This window comes from Pseudorca crassidens, chromosome 11 (genome assembly GCF_039906515.1).
Source record: "Pseudorca crassidens isolate mPseCra1 chromosome 11, mPseCra1.hap1, whole genome shotgun sequence".
Taxonomy (NCBI): domain Eukaryota; kingdom Metazoa; phylum Chordata; class Mammalia; order Artiodactyla; family Delphinidae; genus Pseudorca; species Pseudorca crassidens.
Window position 1 is genome coordinate 12,475,862 of NC_090306.1, and position 21,067 is coordinate 12,496,928.

At 37.7% G+C, this 21,067-nt stretch overlaps 1 protein-coding gene, 1 long non-coding RNA gene and 1 other non-coding gene across 4 annotated transcripts in view; 2 read left to right on the forward strand and 1 right to left on the reverse strand.

Annotated features, from left to right (window-relative positions):
- The window catches only part of LOC137201679 (uncharacterized), a 38,857-nt gene extending 37,369 nt beyond the window's left edge, over positions 1 to 1,488 (reverse strand). The window contains exon 1 of the long non-coding RNA XR_010932278.1: positions 1,318 to 1,488. This is a non-coding gene — a long non-coding RNA (uncharacterized lncRNA). The remainder of the gene's footprint in view (positions 1 to 1,317) is intronic.
- Positions 1,489 to 1,499: 11 nt separating this feature from the next.
- STRAP (serine/threonine kinase receptor associated protein) lies at positions 1,500 to 19,845 on the forward strand. Of its 2 annotated transcripts, none has more exons than XM_067695791.1 (9): positions 1,500 to 1,937; positions 2,655 to 2,790; positions 8,725 to 8,806; positions 9,617 to 9,689; positions 12,313 to 12,409; positions 13,082 to 13,219; positions 16,727 to 16,863; positions 18,520 to 18,669; positions 19,227 to 19,845. In XM_067695791.1, the coding sequence occupies exons 1-9, from the start codon at positions 1,826 to 1,828 to the stop codon at positions 19,349 to 19,351; spliced, it is 1,050 nt and encodes a 349-aa protein (XP_067551892.1). In that variant the 5' UTR covers positions 1,500 to 1,825; the 3' UTR covers positions 19,352 to 19,845. The 2 variants fall into 2 exon arrangements, with proteins under 2 accessions (XP_067551892.1, XP_067551891.1); XM_067695790.1 differs by having other exon boundaries at positions 1,501 to 1,937; positions 19,224 to 19,845.
- LOC137203050 (small nucleolar RNA SNORA23) lies at positions 11,360 to 11,543 on the forward strand. Its single transcript, XR_010932880.1, has one exon. It is a non-coding gene; the product is annotated as a small nucleolar RNA SNORA23 (small nucleolar RNA).
- Positions 19,846 to 21,067: the final 1,222 nt, after the last annotated feature.

Below are 21,067 nucleotides of genomic sequence, written 5' to 3' on the forward strand. Positions count from 1 at the left end.
TCTTTAGACAAAGAAGTTTTCAGTTGTAAAACTTACCTACACACAACAAGCAACAAATGGACATATATTAATATTTTACTGACTAGTTCTAATTTGTGTCTTTATTTACCTCCATCAGTAATGCATCTATTTATTTAATAATCATTTGTTGAGCATTCACTAAATGTCATTCACTCTTCTGGTAATAAGAGTACAAAGATGACAAAAACATAACCTTTCCCATTAAGGAGCTCATAATTTAAATGTGAATGGAGTGTGTGTGCGGGCTGGACCACAGGGTGAGGTTGGCACAGAGAGAACAAAAGATAATGGAAAACATATACAGTAAGTGCTCTACTATAGATGAATGAACAAAATGCTAAGGAAATAAAATGGGGAAGTAGTTCAAGTGTTCCTTCAAGTAATTAGACTTGAATCTTCAATGAAGATACATGTTTATCACCAAAAGATGATGCAGAAGGAAACACTGAGAGACTTTTGTGCGGATTAAATATGTGTTATATGCCAAGACATTATGGCCTGGGGGATAAAGCAGTGAATAGGCCACAAAAATCTCTGATGTTTTCGATTGACTTTCTAACCAACATCAAAGGAAAGAAACAACTTGCCCAGAGAAAAGACCTTTCCTGCTCAGTACAGCTTTTGTATGAGCACTCCATCAACTGTTCTGGATGCCACACAACGCAGCGATATCCAAAGTGGGCAGCCTGCAGGAAGATAATACCAGCGTTTCTATTTATATTTAGTTTTTAGATTCTTCTAGTATTTCTATTTTTGTCTATGCACTAACATGAACGTAATTTACAAATTATTATCCATAGACTTGGAGTGTGGACTCAAGTTTTATTGATGTGGGTATTTCATCCAAAAATTTGAGGACCACTGCTCTAGAGTCCTCCGAAGTCCTCAAAACAAAAAGTAATTTAAATTTAACTGTCTTGAAAGTTACTTAACACTTCTAAAACACTAGCAATGGAGGAATGTTACACAGCATTAGGGGTGGCTGGGGAAAGTACTTTTCTTAAAGGCCTTGTAGACAATCCCGGAGGAGGTGCCTATATAATTGTTAATAAAGATTGAAAAAAAAGTTCTTAGTGTTTGCAGGTTTGGGGCGCCGCTGGGAACAACTCTGGTTGTTCAGCTTAAATGTTCTGATACTAAGCAGAGTCCAACTGGTTGGACTGCTCGGTGCGTAATCCACATGGGCCGCCAGCTTCAGGGTCTGAGCGGAGAAGGACTCGCTTTCGCCCCCCCACCCCCGCCCCGAACTGCGCCCGAGAACAGCAAGGCCGCGACCGACCGCTCAAAGTTGCTCACCGGGACTTTTATCCAGAGCCTAGAGCGCTGCCAGACGCCGTGCGTAGCGGGCGCAGGTCCAGCGTCACGTGTTCAAAGAACGCTAATCTCGCGCCTGCGCGCTGCCGTCCTTCTGGCTCCACTAAGCCTCTTCTACCTGGCGAACCCGCCTTCCCGCCGGATCGTCACTTCCGGCGTACGCTCTGCGTGGTTGGTGTCGTCACTTCCTGCCTGTACCGGTGTAGAGGGTGTGGGTCGTGGCCGCGGATTCTGCGGTTCTCCCCTCCCCTACTCTCCTCCCTCCCTCCCTTTCCCTCCCTCGACGGCGGTCGGTCGTCCGTCACAGACTCCCTGACCCGTCCCTAACCCCTTTCTGACCTCGGGGCCACCGGATTGGCCTTTTCCCGTTTCCCGGCCCAACCCCAGAGTCAGGGCGGGGGCCTTGAGGAGGCGGAGGCGGTGCCACGGAGGAGAGAAAAGACCAGACGACCCTCGGCTCCCCCGCCGGATCGCACGGCTCGCAGCCGCCATGGCGATGAGGCAGACGCCACTCACCTGCTCGGGCCACACGCGGCCCGTGGTGGATCTGGCCTTCAGTGGCATCACGCCTTACGGCTATTTCCTGATAAGCGCTTGCAAAGGTGAGCAGGGCCGCTGATCGGGCCCCTGACGGCTGGGACTGGGCGGAAGGGGAGTGGGGACCAGCACTCCCCTTTGCCGAGCGGACTGCGGCTCTCGCAGCCTTTGAGGTTAGGGTCCACGGTGGGCTGATGGGGAGAGGAGTAGTGTTAGGGTTTCCTCAGCTGACGCCGAGGGGCTTTACTAAGTAATGCCCCTAACCAAGGTCTCTCATTTTAGCTTTATTGCTATTTCTGGAGAAGCTGAACTGTGCACTTGCTTAGACGCCCCGGCCAGCAGACACCGTAAATCTTTCAAGGATTCGGGGAATGCAGAAACTAGGCCAGGCCTTGTTTTACACCTTAGTTTACAAAAACTTGCTACTCCTGTTATCTCATAGGATACTGTTTGTTGTATGGAATTTTTCATTTCCATTTTTCAAATGGAAGCTGAGACTTACTGTTAAGAAGTTTGTCCAAAATAAGACGCAAATCTAGATTGTTTTGATGCAGATCAGTAGTCTTCTCACCGAATTACAAATGCTTCCCAAAGAGAGTGTCCAGCTCGGTTCTTCAGTTAATTTATTTCTGGACGTTCCTTAGTGATCCCTGTGAGTGAGACTAGTTAGACAACAAAAGCAGTTTTCCACTTTGTTTTTCAATATGATCATTTTATGTTTGAATCTTAAATTTTAAGTAATCTAAACTTGTAAATCACATGTCTTCTTAAATATCTTTTAGATGGTAAACCTATGCTACGCCAGGGAGATACAGGAGACTGGATTGGAACATTTTTGGGTCATAAGGGTGCTGTTTGGGGTGCAACACTAAATAAGGACGCCACCAAAGCAGCTACAGCAGCTGCAGATTTCACAGCGTAAGTGCCGCCAAAAATGGCCACCTTTGGAGTTGTCTGTGGATTGTGTTCTGAAATGATCAAAACTTCAATCAAAGTATTCATAGAATTCTCACTGCCTGCCATATAGAACACATAGTGTTTGATCTCACCAAAATTCCACCCTGATCCTGCTTGCTTCTTTCTCTTAAATAGTTCTCACAATGTTCAGAGACTTAAATGACTAAATTCTTCATGTCTGGATTGGGACCCAGGAATCTGCATTATTAACAGACACTTCAGATAATGAATGTTGATGGTCATGCTTCCAAATACTGCCCCACATGTGCTGGCTGAGTGGTATCATTAACTCCTATGACTTCCTAGTGCTTAATGACCCCACATTTTTAGCCCAATTTCACTCTCATTTTTGTTAGACATATTTAAAACTCCCCAACTCAATTATTCTTCATATTTTAAGTTTTTTAAGGCTGAAATCTAAATCATTCTTGATTTTTCCCTTCCATCTAGATTATCATCTTCTTTGTTGATTCTACCAGCAGAATGTTTCCTGACCACATTGTTTGTTATGCCTCGGCCACTGCCATATTAGTTTAGGTCCCTAATACTTGTCCTTTCCCATCTGTTCATCCTCCCTGGTGCTGCCAGTTGTATTCGTGAACACAGATACAAATATCGTCATGTCAGTTCTCCATCTCATGATCTCTTGTCTTCCCTGTGCTTTGTCAGTGGTCCATGATGTTGGGTGTACATTAGAAGCTTTTAAAATACTCAGATGCATGTATCTAGAAATTCTGATTTAGTTGGTCTGGGGGTGCTGTCCCGAACATCAGTTCTTTTCCTTGAAGGTCTAGGTGATTCTGATGTGCAGCCTTTAACCACTGACCTAAAGGTTAAATTTCACTTGTTGGCTCTTGAAAATTTGGTCTCATCCTAGTTCATCATTATCATCATCTGGCACTGCACACCGTATGCCCCACAGTCTAGTTATACTAATATTGTTGCCAGAATACACCTTACCTATTCTGATTTTTGGCGTTTGCGTATGTTATTAAAGTGATTTGCGGTGACCCACTTTCCCCATCTGAACATGTGTCATATATAACTTTGGTACCTCTAGTTCCTAATTGTGTTTGTGATTTAGCAGGCACTTAAATGCTTAAACTAAGGAAGGCAATGTCAAGGGCTGTTGCACATGTAATACTCTATTAAAGATTTGAGGCTCTGGAGAGTAAAAGTGGTCTTGTTGATTTTTTTTTTTTTAACAGAATTTCACACTAGGGAGCAATTGTAAATGTGTTTGTTGCTCCTTTGCATTAAGCAAATTAAACATACTAAGTTTATTATGAAAAATGAAGGCAGATTGATTGAGTGGTGGATACATGACTATATATTTGATGAAACTCGTAGACCTCTATATCTTAGAGTTAGTTTTACTATATGTAAGTTTTTAAAAATAAAATTTTTAAAATAAGGAGAGGGAGATATAATCCCATGCTTATGTGGGATTAAATTTGAGACGATGAGAGCAGTAAGAAAAGTTGTAAATGTCAGTATGAACTTTTTTTCTGTGCCTTCAATGAATAGATGTTATTATGTTCATGAATAACCATTGTAAGGCTTTGCACGCTGCCCTACTGTGATTGTATGAAGTTCTGGTAAAATAAGGAACTGCTTGGTTTTATGTCAGTCCTGTAATGTCAACAGCTTCAGGTCAAATGTTGCTGTAGATGTCAGCATGTATGCTTATAATGTGACAGAGACTCCTTTGATTGTTAATTATGGGAGGTGAAAAATAGGAAGTAAAAGTGATTCTCAGAGGAGGAAGACTTGAGGAGTGTTGGAAGGTGAAGGTGCCCATTCCTTCTTTTTGCTCACACTGCTCCCTGTGTTAAACTTCTGGCTCTTACAGTACTTATTGACTTCAGTGTCATTGCTTTTTGAGGCCAGGGGCCATGTTTTATATTTTTTTGTATCCCTGGTTTGTTCAGTACTTTATGTTTGTCAAATAAATAACTTAAGGAATTTTTCTAAAGTAGAAGGATAAAGAATGGACAAATTATAGATCTTGGTTTTGCTTCTAAGACATTTGTGTCTGCCATGAGTTCAGCTTTTTTTTTTTTTTTTTCCCTTTAACTCCTCCAAAGTTTGTTTTTTGCCCAGTCCAGTAGGAGCATTGTCATTGGGAATGAATGTCATTGATTTTATAACAGAGATGGAAAATTGGAATTAAAAGCTCTAGATTTCAGATATTTGGTAAGTGGATTTTACAAATGTCATTATTGAAACTAGGTCCCAGTTTGGTGGTAAGTTAATAGTTAATAAAGTGGTATTTTAAGTTAAATATAATTAGGTAATAAATGTAACAAGATCTTAGACACTATAGACATTAGCATTAAAAGAGACAAGCTTTTGTTTTTTGTTTTTTGTTTTGCGGTACGCGGGCCTCTCACTGTTGTGGCCTCTCCCATTGCGGAGCACAGGCTCCGGACGCGCAGGCTCAGCGGCCATGGCTCATGGGCCCAGCCGCTCCGCGGCATGTGGGATGTTCCCGGACTGGGTACGAACCCGTGTCCCCTGCATCGGCAGGCGGCCTCTCAACCACTGCGCCACCAGGGAAGCCCAAAAGCATTAATTTTAATGGGGCCATATTGTCTGTGTTGGAACCCAGGCTCCATCCTTTAATAGCTCTGTGACCTTGTGAACTTTATTTAATCTCTTTTTTTTTTAGTTTCATCATCTATAAAAATGAGAATAGTAATAGTGCCTACCTCTGGTTGTGAATATTAAATAAGTTGATATGTTTCTAATATTTAGAATATTGCCTAAAATCTAATAACTATGTAAGTGTTACATGTGTAGGGTAACACTGGTAGCTACCACCCCTACTAGACCAAAATCATGTGTTATTTTGGAACTTCTGTGCTAAAGCCATGAAACCTTTCGGTTTCATGCAAGGAAGTTTGAGTAGATTTAAATAACAAGAGGGAATAGTTTTGGGTTCTTCCCCCCTCAGTTAAGGCTCTCAGGTGCCATCATACAGTGAGAAAGATGTAAGCGTTTACATTAGCCAGGCCTGAGTTTATGAACTAGCCATGCTGTGTATTTTCAGTTTGATCATGGGATGCTTCTTAAACTTCGGTTTTCACATCTGTGAAATGAGTGTAAGTCTGATTTTTGTGCAAATCAGAGAGATCTTTCTCCACTTACATGCCTGGAGTCTAGCATAGTGTCTGTTACATAGTAGGTACTCGGTTAATGGATGCTGAGTCTTACCCTTCAATTGCTCTGTGTCTGTCTGTGAGGTGTGGGAGTACGTGCATTCTTTGTTTATTATATTCTTCTCTTTTAATGACTTGTATGGGGTCTGCTGTTATGGAACTTGACCCAACTAAAGAGCTCCCCAGCTTACCTGATTAATCGTAGTTGGTATAAATTATTTTTGGGTGATTGTTTTTGTTCCCTCATTCTTAGGTTTCTCAGAAAATTCATTAATTTCATGTTTATCTAAAGGATAATTTTGTTCCTATTTCTTGTGGAGAAAATATATTCAGCAGAGCCGGTCCGTGGGTCAGTTTAGAATGTTAACTTGAGGTAATTCGGGCAGTCAAGTCAGCTGATGTGTACACTGTCCCTGAAACACCATCCTCTTTATGTCTTTTAATTCATAGAGCTAATGTTAGCACTACATCTCCTGATCCTCTTCTCAGTCCCTCTACTGTCTTCATCTGGAGAGTGCCAAAAGTAAGGAAGATGCCTGTGCTCTGTCCAGACGGTGCTTAAGTAGATCTAGTACAAGTGACTAGAACATGCTCTGTCGAGAGTGCCGAACTCAATTTTACTAGTGTTTCTAAATAGGAGGAAAACAACTAGATGCGTGGGGCTTCTGGATGATACTCCTCCAGTCACTCCAGTGCCTTCCTCCTCACCAGTGAATGGACATGGTCTAAGCAGCATATTAAGATTTTAAGGAGTTTGGGGAAGATGATTGAATATACTTGAAATTAGTATTTCTAAAGACATTGCCCAGAGTTCCTTTGAGGCATGGCATCATATGAACAGGATAGAGGTTTCAGGTACATTTGATGTTTTCTTCACTTTTGACACCTTCTGTTATTGCAGCAGTCTAATCTTTGTAAACTCTTATCACTGATTTCCCTGTGATTAAGAGTAAGCATATGTAAACAAAAGTTAAAGCAAAGCAAAGTTAAACACAGTAATCAGTATAAGCTGAGCTTTGTGGAAAAAACAGAAAGGAATGGTTAATGGAGGCGAGATAAATAGAAGGTTTAGTGAAAAGATACCATTTGTGATCAACCAAGGGTGAGTAGAACTGTGATAGCTGAGAATGTAAAATACATGCTTAATAGAACAATATGAGCAGAGACAGAGGAGCCTGGAAGAAAATACATGGCTTGTTTGAGGAGTGGTCTATAATCTGGTGTGACTAGATTAGGAGAAATAATACAGAATGAGGTGGGGGAAGTAGGGTTGGACCAAGAGAGTTGAATTGGAAACGGGGGAGATTAGAACAGGTTTCCTGTGCAAAGAGAAATTAATATTTGAGAGTTTAGTAGCAGTACCACTCATAGTTGACATTGTTTCTCTCAGAACATATTTACTCAGCTACTCATGACTCAAGTATATAATTTGCAAGGTTTCTATTGTATCATCAGCATTTATTCCTGTTAGATGGTTCATGTTTCTTTACCGTTGCACATGCTATTAATGCTTATCTACAATGGCCTTTACCTTTTTTTTCCCCTGACGTATTTCTACGTGCTCTTTAAGGCTACAGGTTTTGATGCTTAGAGTTTCTGGACTTTCTGGCATAATTAGTGGTGTGTTTTTTGTGTTTCTATAGTCATGTGTGTTTGTCATTTAATTATATTTCTTAAATGTATTATTTAATGGATTTTTTTTTCATCTCAGCTAAAGCTAATGCTCTACTAAGGCAGGAACTTTCTTTGGGATCATTTTTTTTCTCCCTTTTGTGCCCTAGTACTGAGTCTAGAGTGACATACTTGATATATTTATTGTGTGTTTAATGAATAAATGAAGAAAAGATACTCCTTGCTTTTCTCTGTTTTTCTTTCTCCACTATTTCATTGTTCACTTTTTTCCTAAAAATAACTGTCAATTACATTAAAATGGAAATCTTTAGGGAGCGTAGCTTGTTCCTCATAACAGTTTCTTTTCCTGCGTGGAAAGTTTTCTTGTTTATTTTTCAATGACCTCTTCTGACCTAAAATGAATTGTTTTTTTTTCTCCTTCTTTACTGTTGAAGCTTTTTTATTTGGGGAACCCCTTACAGTATTTTTATGAACTATTATTTCATCATTATCCTCCAACGTATACACACACATACGTATGTGTGTGTAATCACATACATATTTTGGGTTGGGTTAGGGAAAATAACAGTTGAGAGATTTAAAATCTTCTCAACATTAGCATTATATAATCAAAGGCTGTTACTTTGTGTGGAAGTTAATTGGACTAGGATTTGAGAATTTAAGAGTCAACTTTGAGGAAGAGATGGGGAGAATATTTTCTTCTCTACTGTCTTGTTTTAAAATTTCATGTAACTTCTGTCAAGGCTTTTCATTCTCCTGTAAAATTCTTTTAGAGGACTTCTTGTTTTTCATTTCTTGTTTCTCATGTACACGAGAGTAAAGAATAGAGAAAAAATATTGGAAAGGTGAAACTGAACTGGTTAAAATGTTTACAGTCTTGCTAAAAGGATATTATGGCTACAGGCTAAAATGAAAGTAAGAATGGATTGCTTCATGAAACTTGTTTACTTAAAATTTGATATTTTCCATTGTCAAAATTAGATTGTTATATTGTTTTTACCTTATCATGTAGTTATATAACATTTCAAATATCTAACTTATTTGGTAATTAATTGTCAAAATTACCACATGTTTATCTTTTAATTTTACTTTTTATTTTTAGCAAAGTGTGGGATGCTGTCTCAGGAGATGAATTGATGACCCTGGCTCATAAACACATTGTCAAGACTGTGGATTTTACGCAGGTATCAGAAATGTAATTTGTTTTAGGAAGTTAAATTGCTGTTATTATAGGATATGACAATGGTTTTATATTTGATTGGTTTGTATATTTGGTTTTCTGGGGGAATATTTGGTGTATATTGGCTTATATTTGATTTGACTGTAGATTAAACTGTACACCTTTACAGTTGACTCTTGAATAACACAGGTTTAAACTGTCTAGGTCCACTTAACATGGATTTTTTCACTGATAAATACTGCATACTGCAGTATCCCATGGTCCACAGTTGTGGAATCTGCACATGTGGAGGAACTGCATGTGGGAGGAACCACATGTATAGAGGGCTGACTATAACTTATACGTGGATTTCGACTGTGTGGAGGGTGGGTCCCCTGATCCCTTTGTTGTTCAACTCAATGAGTATTTCTTCTTAGTTGATCCTATGAGGCTTTTAAGAACCCTGGAACTCTTGTATCAATACTTCAGCAATAGCAACAAACATCTGAAAAGCCCAAATAATGTTTCCCAGCCACTTTCAAAAAGGGAGAGGATAAATTTGAGATCATCACAGATGTACTCCTCAGTAGGCAGCCGGATCAGGGCCGCTAAGAGAAGCCATGTGGAGGTGGTATGACATTTGAACTGGGAAGCTTACAGGGCTTGAGAAAGATAAATGCTCTGCAGTATTTTCTCAGGAGTAATTGGTCTGTATGCATCTCCTTGTGACATCTGTGAGCCTTATTTGGATTCTGTTTGGTGTTGAAGAAGTTTCAAAGAGATGTAGCTTTTAAAATGGTTAATCTAGTAAGATCTTACTTATGTGTGTTTTCAGGATAGTAATTACTTGTTAACCGGGGGACAGGATAAACTGTTACGCATATATGACTTGAACAAACCTGAAGCAGGTAAGTGTAATTTATACGTATTTGTGGTTTTGTTTTCTTTTAATTTAAGTAACTTTTCCTGATTAAAGGAATTCATATTTAGTACTCAAATTAGGAAAATAAAGATAATCACAAAGAAAAAAATTAAAATATAGTCCATCATCCAGTATTATTAATTGCTGATAACATCTTTAGCTTTTGGTTCATGTTTTTCCAGTTCTTTTTTTAATGCAGGTATCTTTTGAAATATTAATTTATTTACTACATTGTGCTTGTATAGCCTTCCTACAATTTAAAAAATTATCATGGTAAATTTTTGTTATGATACTGAGTCTAAAAAGGTGTGTAACAGTGTTAACTACCTTTTGGTTAGAAGGAGTGATTATTATCTGTAGAAGGTGAGAAGGGTAAGAATTCTCAGTGTGTATACATACTTAGACTTTTGAACCACACAGGTATATTAGCTATTCAGAAGAATTTTAAAAATCTGTAATAATAGTTTTTTCATGTCTTTAAATATTCTATTCATTCTTTCTAATGACTGTGTGGCTCTCTATTCTGTGGGTAAGTGAACTAGCCAATCTCCTATTATGGCTTATTTGGTTATTTACAAATTTTCAAGATTATAAGCAGTGTTGTGCTTAACATCCTTATAGTTGCATATACTTCCACAATTGTTTCTGTAGGATACCTACATAGAAATAGAATTGTTGGGACAAAAAGGAGGTATGCTTGGAAGCCATTGATAGATACTACCAAAGGGCCCTCCAGTGAAGTATAAAAATGTATCTATAACTAACCTGTTCTAGCAAACACTGATAACTAGCTTTATCTTTGCCAATTTAATAGAAGAGAAATGATTGTCTTATTAATGTGCACTTGAAAAATTATTCATGAGATTAAAATACTGTTGAATACCATTTTAATGTACTTCTTCTGTGAACCAAGCACCTGTACATCTTTTTATTACTCGTTTTAAAGTTTCTTTATTGTATTCTCAGTAGTCATTTGCTTTTAAATTTTGTCAGTAAGGTTTATGGTATGCACATTTTTAAAAATTGGGTGGTAAAACCTATCATTTCCTTTATGAATTCTCTCATTGCACAGAAGTTGTAAGATATACCTTTTCTTCCCTAGTCAGATATTCACCTCTATTTTGTAGTATTTCAGTGCTTTTCTAGTCACATACTATGTATGTTAAAAGTTACCAAAATATGACAAAAGAATTTTGTTTTATTTATTATATATTAGTTAGGGTCTTAAATTTTGTATCTTGGGTACTACTGTTTATTCATAAGTCAATAAATTTTTGAAGTTTGTAAGAAAGTCAAAGCTACATTGGAAATTAAACAGTTGTTCTTGAAATATTTTTTCTAAAAGTACTTCTAAGGTGAGGAAACAAACTACCTTTGTGGATTATTGTCCTTTGGCACCTGGTAATTTTTCTCTTCATTCTGTCTAATAACTTTATGCCAAAACATAGCAAACTACTCTGACCTCACTGAATCAGTGTATCTGTCTGACTCAGCAAGATAGTTCAGGGCTCAGGTAGACAACTTCCGTCGTCTTTTACCTTTCTCAAAGCTGCCTTTTGAAAGTGGCTCTTCCACTGTCTTGCATTGGAAAGAAGAGCAATTAACTGAGCTTTTACTGTCTGTCAGAAACCCGATTAGAAACTTTAGATGATGGCTGCTGTAACGTGTGCATGGTTTTCATCTGTGTCTTGGTAGCAGTGTCTGTCTGTGTTTTGCATTCAGCTCTTGCTATCCACTCAAACATCATGCAGCCAAAGAGTAAGTTGGGATCATAGTACTGTGTAGTGTTGTCTCTTTGGACATATCCACCACTGGCCAGCCTCCAAATTCCCACACACAGAACTTTGGGAATAGAGATATTGTCGCTTGGGGGAATTTAATGTGAAATACCTCTAGTAACTCTGTATTTTTTTTAAAAGGAAAAAAAAGGCAAAAAACGAAACTTTGAATGTATATTCTCATTTGATTCTTATACTCAAATCCAGGGTATAGTAACTATTGTTAATCCAGTTTCCAAGTGAAGAAATGTAGTCTTCAAAAGGTTGTGACTTGCCCAAAGTCAAAATTGTGTTGAATGTTATTGCCTCAAACTTCTCCTTTTGCCCAGAGATAACAAGTGGTTTTGTTTTTGTTTTTTAAGTCTTTGGAAAGTCTCGAACAGAGACCGGTTCCCACCTTTTTGATGCTTTTCTCTGCCAACAGTGGCTTGGAAGAGGGTCCTAGCATTAGTGTTAGCACTAGAATTAGCTCAGGCTGTCTTGTTCCTGGGTCCATATTCTTATTAAATTATGCCACCTTAGTTATTCTTTTATTTCACTGAAGTACGACAGTGCTTTCAAAAGCAGAAAAGTAAGCTGGAGGGAGTGGTGTATTCAGTCCCATCTACATGTATAGTTCTTGGGTTCCTTATCACGCAGATAAATTTTTGTTTCAGTATGGAAAAACTAAATGTATCCTAGGTAAACATCAAGTTTAAATTGTGGTGCTTTGAAAAGTTGCAGTCTAATTTAAAACATAGTATTTCTTTTCTTTTTACATAGTTGTTCAAATATTGCTTAGTTTTAAAAATCAAATATTAACAAATGTATTTTAAATTGTTTTATCTTAAGACCCTAAGGAAATCAGTGGTCATACCTCTGGTATTAAAAAGGCTCTGTGGTGCAGTGAGGATAAACAGATCCTTTCAGCTGATGATAAAACTGTTCGGTAAGTAATTTTTCTTTAATAATTTAAAGTTTGAAAAATATTTGACCTTAGAGCTTATATTTGAAAGTTTTTTATAACTACTATGTAGGAAGAATTGTGTCTGAACATTACAACTTTGGCTGCGCAGGGGTCACATTTTTCCGAAGCTATCCATTTACTGTTATAAACATAGAGCAGAATTCACAAGACAATTAAGACTACTGACACCTTTATACGCAGATGCTCTTAACCTGGGTCAGTGGGCAGACTGGCCACAGGGTGTCAGTAAACCCCTGAAATTCTGTACACAGTTTTGTGAGCTGACACCTAATGTATTTTTCTGTGGAAAGATAATTATCAGACTCACAAAAATCAAGTGTAAGAACCATTATTTAGAGCAACGCTGAAATTGATTAGATTAGGAGTGTCTTAATAGCACAGTTTTGCTGAATCATTTGGGAAGTATATTTAAAGTATTAGTTTTGATTTCATCAACAAGCTACCAAATAATTTGATGTTTTATAGGATCCCAAAATTTCTCAGTATCATCTGTAATTTATGAGTTGGAGTAGAGGTTGTTTTACAATTGTGGTTATTTCATTGGTTAACCTGCAGATGTAATTTAAGCTGTAAGCGTTTTTCTTAAATGAGTAAATACCTCCTTACTGTCCTCTTTTTCTTTTTTTTCTTCAGCCTTTGGGATCATGCTACTATGACAGAAGTGAAATCTCTAAATTTTAATATGTCTGTTAGCAGTATGGAATATATTCCTGAGGGAGAGATATTGGTAATAACTTATGGACGATCTATTGCTTTTCATAGTGCAGTAAGGTATGTCTAAGAAATACCTTCTTTTTCTTTTCTGGTAATACAGGGGCAGTTTAAGGTACTTAAAAATTGGAAGGCATATGCTAAGGTATTTAACTCTTTTAAAGGCAAATTTTGGCCTATATTATGTAATATGGAGGGAAGTGTTTCCATACCCAATAATAATGAGTTTTTTAAGAATTTGGTATACTTTAATCAGAGGAATTAATCAAATTAATTTCCAGATATTTAGGACATTTAATGGTAAAATTCACCAATTTTTAATCAGTATTTTTCTTAAAAGGATCACTAGACTGGTGCTGTAGTTTATATTGTTCATTACTCTATAAAACCTCTGTGATCTTGATTCTGCTATTTATTTCACTTTAAAATTTCAGAGAAATTAGTGATTTTTTTTTTCTGCTTCCAAGTATGGTATAGACCTAATGATTTTTTAAAAAACAGACTTAATTTTTGTGACTGTAAATGTATTAAATGCTGACGTTGAAAACTTAGAAAATATAATTTTTAAAAACCTACAGTCCTACAGCCAGAAGGTTCGTGATAGCTATATTTTTTGCTAGTCTTTTTTCTTCGTGTGTGTGTATTACTGTGGGTTTTTTTCTTTAGTTACTAGTACCCTAATGAATATAACTTTTATTTTTTATATTTTTTGCTGTACGCGGGCCTCTCACTGTTGTGGCCTCTCCCGTTGCGGAGCACAGGCTCCAGACGCGCAGGCTCAGCGGCCATGGCTCATGGGCCCAGCCGCTCCGTGGCATGTGGGATCTTCCTGGACCAGGGCACGAACCCGTGTCCCCTGCATCGGCAGGTGGACTCTTTTAACCACTGCGCCACCAGGGAAGCCCTATTTTTTTTATTCTAAAATACTCTTAGCCATTAAAATTCTTTGCAAACAGTTTTACTAGGTGTTTTGCATCATAGGTTATACTAAATCATGTATCAGTTCCCCTGTTTTAACACTGCAGTGAGATTTGTGGTACATCTCTTAAATGTTTCTTTACAAGAGAATCCTGTAAGTAGAATCATCAATTCAAAGGTTAGGAAGGTCATGGCTGGAGCAGTCTGCAGCCTGCGTGCTGCTTTGTCACCTGACCCACCCTGCCTGCCACGGCCCTGGGTGGGTGCCTTCCACACGCTGTGCAATCTGCTCTCCAGTGGGTAGATTCACAGAGAAACATGACAGCAGAACATGGTGTTGGAACAGTGGGGATCAGCAGTTTTTCACAGGAAGCTTTGGGAGATGTTGTTTAGTGTAGTCTGCCTGAAGTTGGAACAAAGTTGAACAAACAAGATGAGTTTGGTGCTTTGGAAAGTGTGAAAACTGCTAGTGAACTCTGTTCTCCTCTATCAGGAGAAGTAAGTGAAATTAATGAAGCCCTTGCAGAAAAGCCAGGACTTGTCAATAAATCTTGTTGTGAAGATCAAGACGACACTGAGTAAACCCTTCAGAATTAGATGAACTAATGGGTGAAGAAGCATGTGAGAAATACATAAAATCTATTGAGGAGTGAAAATGGAACCCCTAAATAAACTAGTTTGAAACAAACAAAACAAAGGGTGGCAATGTGTTTAAAGTTCTTAGTAAACATGCCACTTACTTGATTTCCATAAGGAATATACCACATTATACTCTGACCAGCAGTCCTAACCTTTCCTCTAAAGGGCCATCTGCAGAGCTAAGCTTCACTGAATGGCAGAAGGAAAGAGAAGGCAGTTATAATGGACATGAGCAATTAAGAATGTAAAAGAGTTCATACACACTCAGTGAATTGATAATAATAGTAATGTTATTGATAATAATAATGTTATTGCTCAGAACCATTAAATGATACAACTACGTTCATTGTTTCTGGATTTGGGCAGCGTGCAGCCCTGCTGTAGAACGTTGCCTGAAATGTTGGTGGTGGAGGTTTGCTGGCCTGTTAATATATTCTAACATTTAAGTCAGAAAGTTGCTATTCAGTGATCCTGCGTAAGTCAGCCTTAATTTTCATGCTTTGTAGTGTGTGATGTGGGAATAGGATGGCAACATTTCGGAGCTGAAGGACTCTAACGTTGTGTGTTGGAAACCTTTCAGGATTTTTAGGGTTAGACTGGAAAAGAGCCGATGTCCAAACTCATTGATATTCAGGTGATGCTACTGTTATGCATTGATTTTTGTTATGTAGCTGTAGTCTCGGATTTAGTTATTGTTTTATAGCCTGATAGTTAAAAACTGATCCATTTTTAGCAGTTCTGTATTTCACAGTATTAAAGGTTTTTCCTGTTGCAGAAACTTATAAATTCTCAGCAGTTGAAAATAATATACAAATAATCCTTTATATTAATTACTTACTGTAAAAACTTTTCTATTTACAAATACAATGTATGCTTGTCCTAGAAAAATCAGACAATGCAGAATTAAATTTTTTTCAAAGCAAAAGTCCCAGTATATTAGCCATACTGTTTTAATTAGCCAGCCCAGTCATTTTCAGGAAGGCATTCACTGCACAAAGTGTGGATATCCCTCTGTGGAAGTATCTTTGTATTTTGCAGATGAACTTCACTTGGGCATAGTATCCTTCTGAATTTTTTATTTTTTTGCTAATATTATTTAGAGGGGTTTTTAAAGGTGTTTTTACTCTTTTTTTTTAAATTGAAGTGTAGTTGATTTACAAGGTTGCGTTAATTTCTGCTGTATAGCAAAGTGATTCAGTTATACATATACATACATTCTTTGTTTATAGTCTTTTCCATGATGGTTTATCACAGAATATTGAATATAGTCCCCTGTGCTCTACAGTAGGACCTTGTTGCTATCCATTCTCTATATAATAATTTGCATCTGCTAATCCCAGACTCCCACTCCATCCCTTCCTCCCCGCCCCACAGCCACCAGTCTGTGTTGTGTCTGTGAGTCTGTTTCTGTTTCGTAATTTCATTTGTGTCATATTGTAGATTCCATATGTAAGCGATATCATATGGTATTTGTCTTTCTCTTTCTGACTTACTTAGTATGATAATCTGTAGGTCCATCCATGTAGCTGCAAATAGCATCATTTCATTCTTTTGTATGGCTGAGTAGTATTGCACTGTATATATGTACCACATCTTCTTTATCCATTCATCTGTCGATGGGCATTTAGGTTGTTTCCATGTCTTGGCTATTGTGACTAGTGCTGCTATGAACATAGGGGTGCATGTAGCTTTCTGAATTATAGTTTTGTCTGGACATATGCCCAGGAGTGAGGTTGCTGAATCATATGGCAACTGTATGTTTAGTTTTTTAAGGAATCGCCACACTGTTTTCCATAGTGACTGCACCAAGTTACATTCCCACCAACAGTGTAGGAGAGTTCCCTTTTTTGCACACCTAGAGGGTTTTTTTTTTAACATCACTGTGTTTGACTAAATGAATATTGGATTATTCCTTGAGTTTCAGAGTTTAGGAACAGTTTAAATGTATAATTGTTTCCTTATTTATTAACTAATAAAAATTTATAAATATTATCTAAATTTTTTTTCTAGTTTGGACCCAATTAAGTCTTTTGAAGCTCCTGCAACCATCAATTCTGCATCTCTTCATCCTGAGAAAGAATTTCTTGTTGCAGGGGGTGAAGATTTTAAACTTTATAAGTATGATTATAATAGTGGAGAAGAATTAGGTGAGTTGTCCTCTTTTTCTTAAAATGTAGGTACCTTGATGAAATGTTAGGTTTCAGTGATTAACACCTCAGCCAATTTTTTAGCTGCTACTTTGCTTTTAGCTGTCTTGCTTTACCGTCCAATGAACTTAAACTTGTTAGAATTATACACAAAGAATAAAAGACAATTTTATGTTTTGTTTCTTTGGGAAAACTGATGGATTTGGGTTGGGTAAATCAAACCTTGGTGAATAGACTAAATAGAATCTATTTTAATTGTTTATGGTTCATCCTTTATTGTTTGAATGTAAGTGACTTTTAAAATTTTATTTATTTTTGGCTGCATTGGGTCTTCGTTGCTGTGTATGGGCTTTCTCTAGTTGCGGTGAGCAGGGGCTACTCTTCGTTGTGGTGTGCGGCCTTCTCATTGCAGTGGCTTTTCTTGTTGCGGAGCACGGGCTCAGTAGTTGCAGCGTGTGGGCTCTAGGGCACGCAGGCTTCAGTAGTTGTGGCACTTGAGCTCAGTAGTTGTGGCTTATGGCTCTAGAGTGCAGGCTCAGTAGTTGTGGTACACAGGCTTAGTTGCTCCACAGCCTGTGTGATCTCCCGGCCCAGGGATTGAACCCCTGTCCCCTGCATTGCTAGGCGGATTCTTAACCACTGCGCCACGAGGGAAGTCCCTATAAGTGATGTTGAAATAAGAGATTCTTTTCCATTGTTTTTATTTAATGTCACTTTTCAAAGTTTTAGAATGTTTTGGCCACATGTTTTATGCTCTGAAAAAGAGAAGTAAATTATTTGCCTGGTATCTGAGGTCACAGTTAGTGAATACTGAACCTTGGACCCAGACATTCTTATTCCAAAATCTCATATTCTTTCTATTCTCATGATAATTTTTTACACTCATGGTAACACGATCATGATATTCTCTGGGGGAAGCTAGTGTGTGAGTGTCCTTGAGTTGAATAGACATGGAGACAGAACAGGATCACTTGTCTAGTAAACAGCTTTGAAAACTGATAAGGTGATAAGGCATTAGAAAGTAAATGAGAAAAGTTCATAACTAAGGATGTGCCTTAAACAGAACAACACCACTACTAATCTGTACATTTTCTCTTTAAACTCCATATAGGATCAGCATTGATCCTGTATCTTCATGTTCTTTGTGACAGAACGACTAGTGCACTCTAAGTAGATGGCTGGGAAATGAAGAGGCAGAGTGTGTAAAAGAGCTCCATCTGGTGGCTCTCTATAGTCATAGTAAGAATTGGTTCCCTAGTAAACAGACAGTGAGTTTGGGATTTGGAAATGGGGATTGAATTCACAGACTTTAGATCTGCTTTCTGTAGATTTTAGAGGGATTTTCATTTACTCCCTTTCTTTATTTTTATTGGGACATGACGCCTCAGTTTTTTGCATTTTCTTTTTTTAGAGACAGTCTGAAACCATAGTATGTGCTAGGATTGCAAAGGAGTAATCTTACAGAGATATGGTAGACATGATGAACCAGTGTGTGATGAGAATCACTTTATTTTTAATTAGGTATAGTTCTTTGACTTTGCCCTCATGAATTTCACATCTTCCCAATAATGTAGACAATATTTTCTCTAGTGTATCAATACTTAAATGTCATGTTTAAGAATTAAATTATCTAAAAGCCCTTCTCTTCTTTTTCAGAATCCTACAAAGGACACTTTGGTCCCATTCACTGTGTGAGGTTTAGTCCTGATGGAGAACTCTATGCTAGTGGTTCTGAAGATGGAACATTGCGACTATGGCAGACTGTGGTAGGAAAAACATACGGCCTTTGGAAATGTGTGCTTCCTGGTAAGAATTTTTATTCATGATTTTGTATCATTTTGCACTGTTAATTTTTTCAGTATTTCTGTCTTTATAGATTTTAAAGTATATAATATGGTTACAGCAAGGAGAAGCCCGTGACTAGTAAATCATCCACTGTGTTCTTTGGTTTAAATTTTTTTGTTGTACGATATATTCTGTTCCTAAATTTTTACCCTAGATCATTTGGTGAATGGAATACTCCTAATTCAAAATTTGCTAGAGGACAGTATAAAGAACTTATAAGTAAATATATTTAATCTCTGAATAATACTACTTAGTGATTCTTACTAGTAAAGTAGACATGTTTTTTTAATAAAAATACTTAGTTAATGATCCCAGAGTAGTTGTAGTATGGATTTAAAAGTAGGAATCTAAAAGACATACTTTTTTAGAACCACAATTATTAAGAAAGCTGTTCCTCTTACGTTTTGTAGCTCATCGCTTGGCATAGTCTCGGCGTCCTCTTCTTGCTTGTTAAATGCTAGAAATTGCTAGTGATATTATAATTCACATAATCATCATTGCTTTTATTTTCATAGAAGAAGATAGTGGTGAGCTGGCAAAGCCGAAGATCAGTTTTCCAGAGACAGCGGAAGAGGAACTAGAAGAAATTGCTTCAGAGAATTCAGATTCCATCTATAGTTCAACTCCTGAGGTTAAGGCCTGAGCATCAGGCAGATGTACACAACTTATGGACTAAAACAAACAGAGAAAAGCATCAGCCTCCAGAGTTACTCTCTGCTTAAGGCAAACATGAGCAGTAAATAATGAGGAATATGAATTAGCTCCAGTGCTGGAACTAACCAACTTGGTGATACCTGTAAGTGAAAACACAAGAGTATCAGCTGAAGGCGGATGAAGTGATACTCTTGTAGTACGATAGTCTGTTGTCTTTTTCATGAATATGTGCAAACCAACATCCAACTTCTCTTATTACAGGTAGATTTCTTGTAGCTGTTTATGTTATTATGAAGAGGGAAAATATATTGGCCTATTTTTCTGACTTTTCCCTTAAAGCAGAAAGCCATTTTTTTTGCTTTAGTTATAAAGAAGAGGGGGAATACATGATAAAGTAACTGGTTTGATTTCTCTTTCATTGTACACTGCTTCTGAACATCTAATTGTTTTTAGTTGTCTAAATAAAATGCCTCTAAAACAAAACTGTGTTTGTTTCTTAGGAAGCATTGATAGGTTTGAGTTTTATAAATGGAAATTGCCAGAAAGTTTTTCTACATCATAACTATATTGAAAGACAGCCCGGTTAAAGATTCTGTAGTGAACATAAATTGTTTCCTGATTTTGAAATTCAGTTACTTGTACTGGATTTTTGAAATTTTTATGTGCTTTGGTAGGGTTGTATATACCTTTCTTCCTCCTAGACTGGAAAGGGGTACTTGACCTGCCTTTTAAAAAAAACTTTCAGAATAATGACTTATTTAAATGATACTTGCTGGTTAAAAGAGAAAAAAAAAAAGCAATTCAGAAATAGCAGAGGGTTTCCCTGGTGGCGCAGTGGTTGAGAGGCCGCCTGCCGATGCAGGGGACGCGGGTTCGTGCCCCGGTCCGGGAAGATCCCACATGCTGCGGAGCAGCTGGGCCCGTGAGCCATGGCCGCTGGGCCTGCGCGTCGAGCCTGTGCTCCACAACGGGAGAGGCTGCAGCGGTGAGAGGCCCGTGTAACGCAAAAAAAAAAAAAGAAATAGCAGAAAGATACCAGAAAAATCACTCAAAATCCCACTACCCCCAAAAAAATTGTTAAGATTGAGTGAACATTAACACACATGAGTGTACCTCTGAATGTGTATATGCAGATAGATAGGAAAGATTTTATAAAAATGGGGTAATTGTAGACCTGCAATGTTTGTTTTACTTTATCCTTTTAAGTTCAGGTGGTATTCAGAAAGCCTTTTTTTTTTTTTAACCAACCTTTTAATAAAATGAATCAACTGAGTTTAGATTTGTGATACATTTATTTTTTAATATGGAAGGAATATTGAACTAGTAGTTTGTAAATACTTTAGAGAAATAAATAACATCTCTGCCAAATTGCTTTTTCTCTATCTTGTGAATGACCCTTGATAACTTTCCTTAAAAGGAATAACCAACCAAAAAATAAGTTTTTGAGGATTTCTGGTAAACTGGCGGAAAGCACAGTAGGCTGTGACTGCCTTAGAGGGCCAAGAGAGGTGTGTCATGGGGAGAGCCGACTGGTAATTCACACGGGGTCTCACAGCGTGAGGGTGTTTTCTTGTCAACTTGCTACATGCCTGGTTCTCTGCTTTGCAGCAGCAGTATTGTCAGTGTACCACAGACTCTAATCCTAGTCTGACTTATCTTAAATACAGTTGAGATTTATATGCACCAGGTTGGCATTTTGAAATTG

Coding starts and splice junctions, on each gene's coding strand:
- STRAP (XM_067695790.1), top strand. CDS start 1,826: ATGGCGATGAGGCAGACGCCACTCACCTGCTCGGGCCACACGCGGCCC. Junction 1,938..2,654: donor CCTGATAAGCGCTTGCAAAG/GTGAGCAGGGCC, acceptor AATATCTTTTAG/ATGGTAAACCTATGCTACGC. Junction 2,791..8,724: donor GCAGCTGCAGATTTCACAGC/GTAAGTGCCGCC, acceptor TTTTATTTTTAG/CAAAGTGTGGGATGCTGTCT.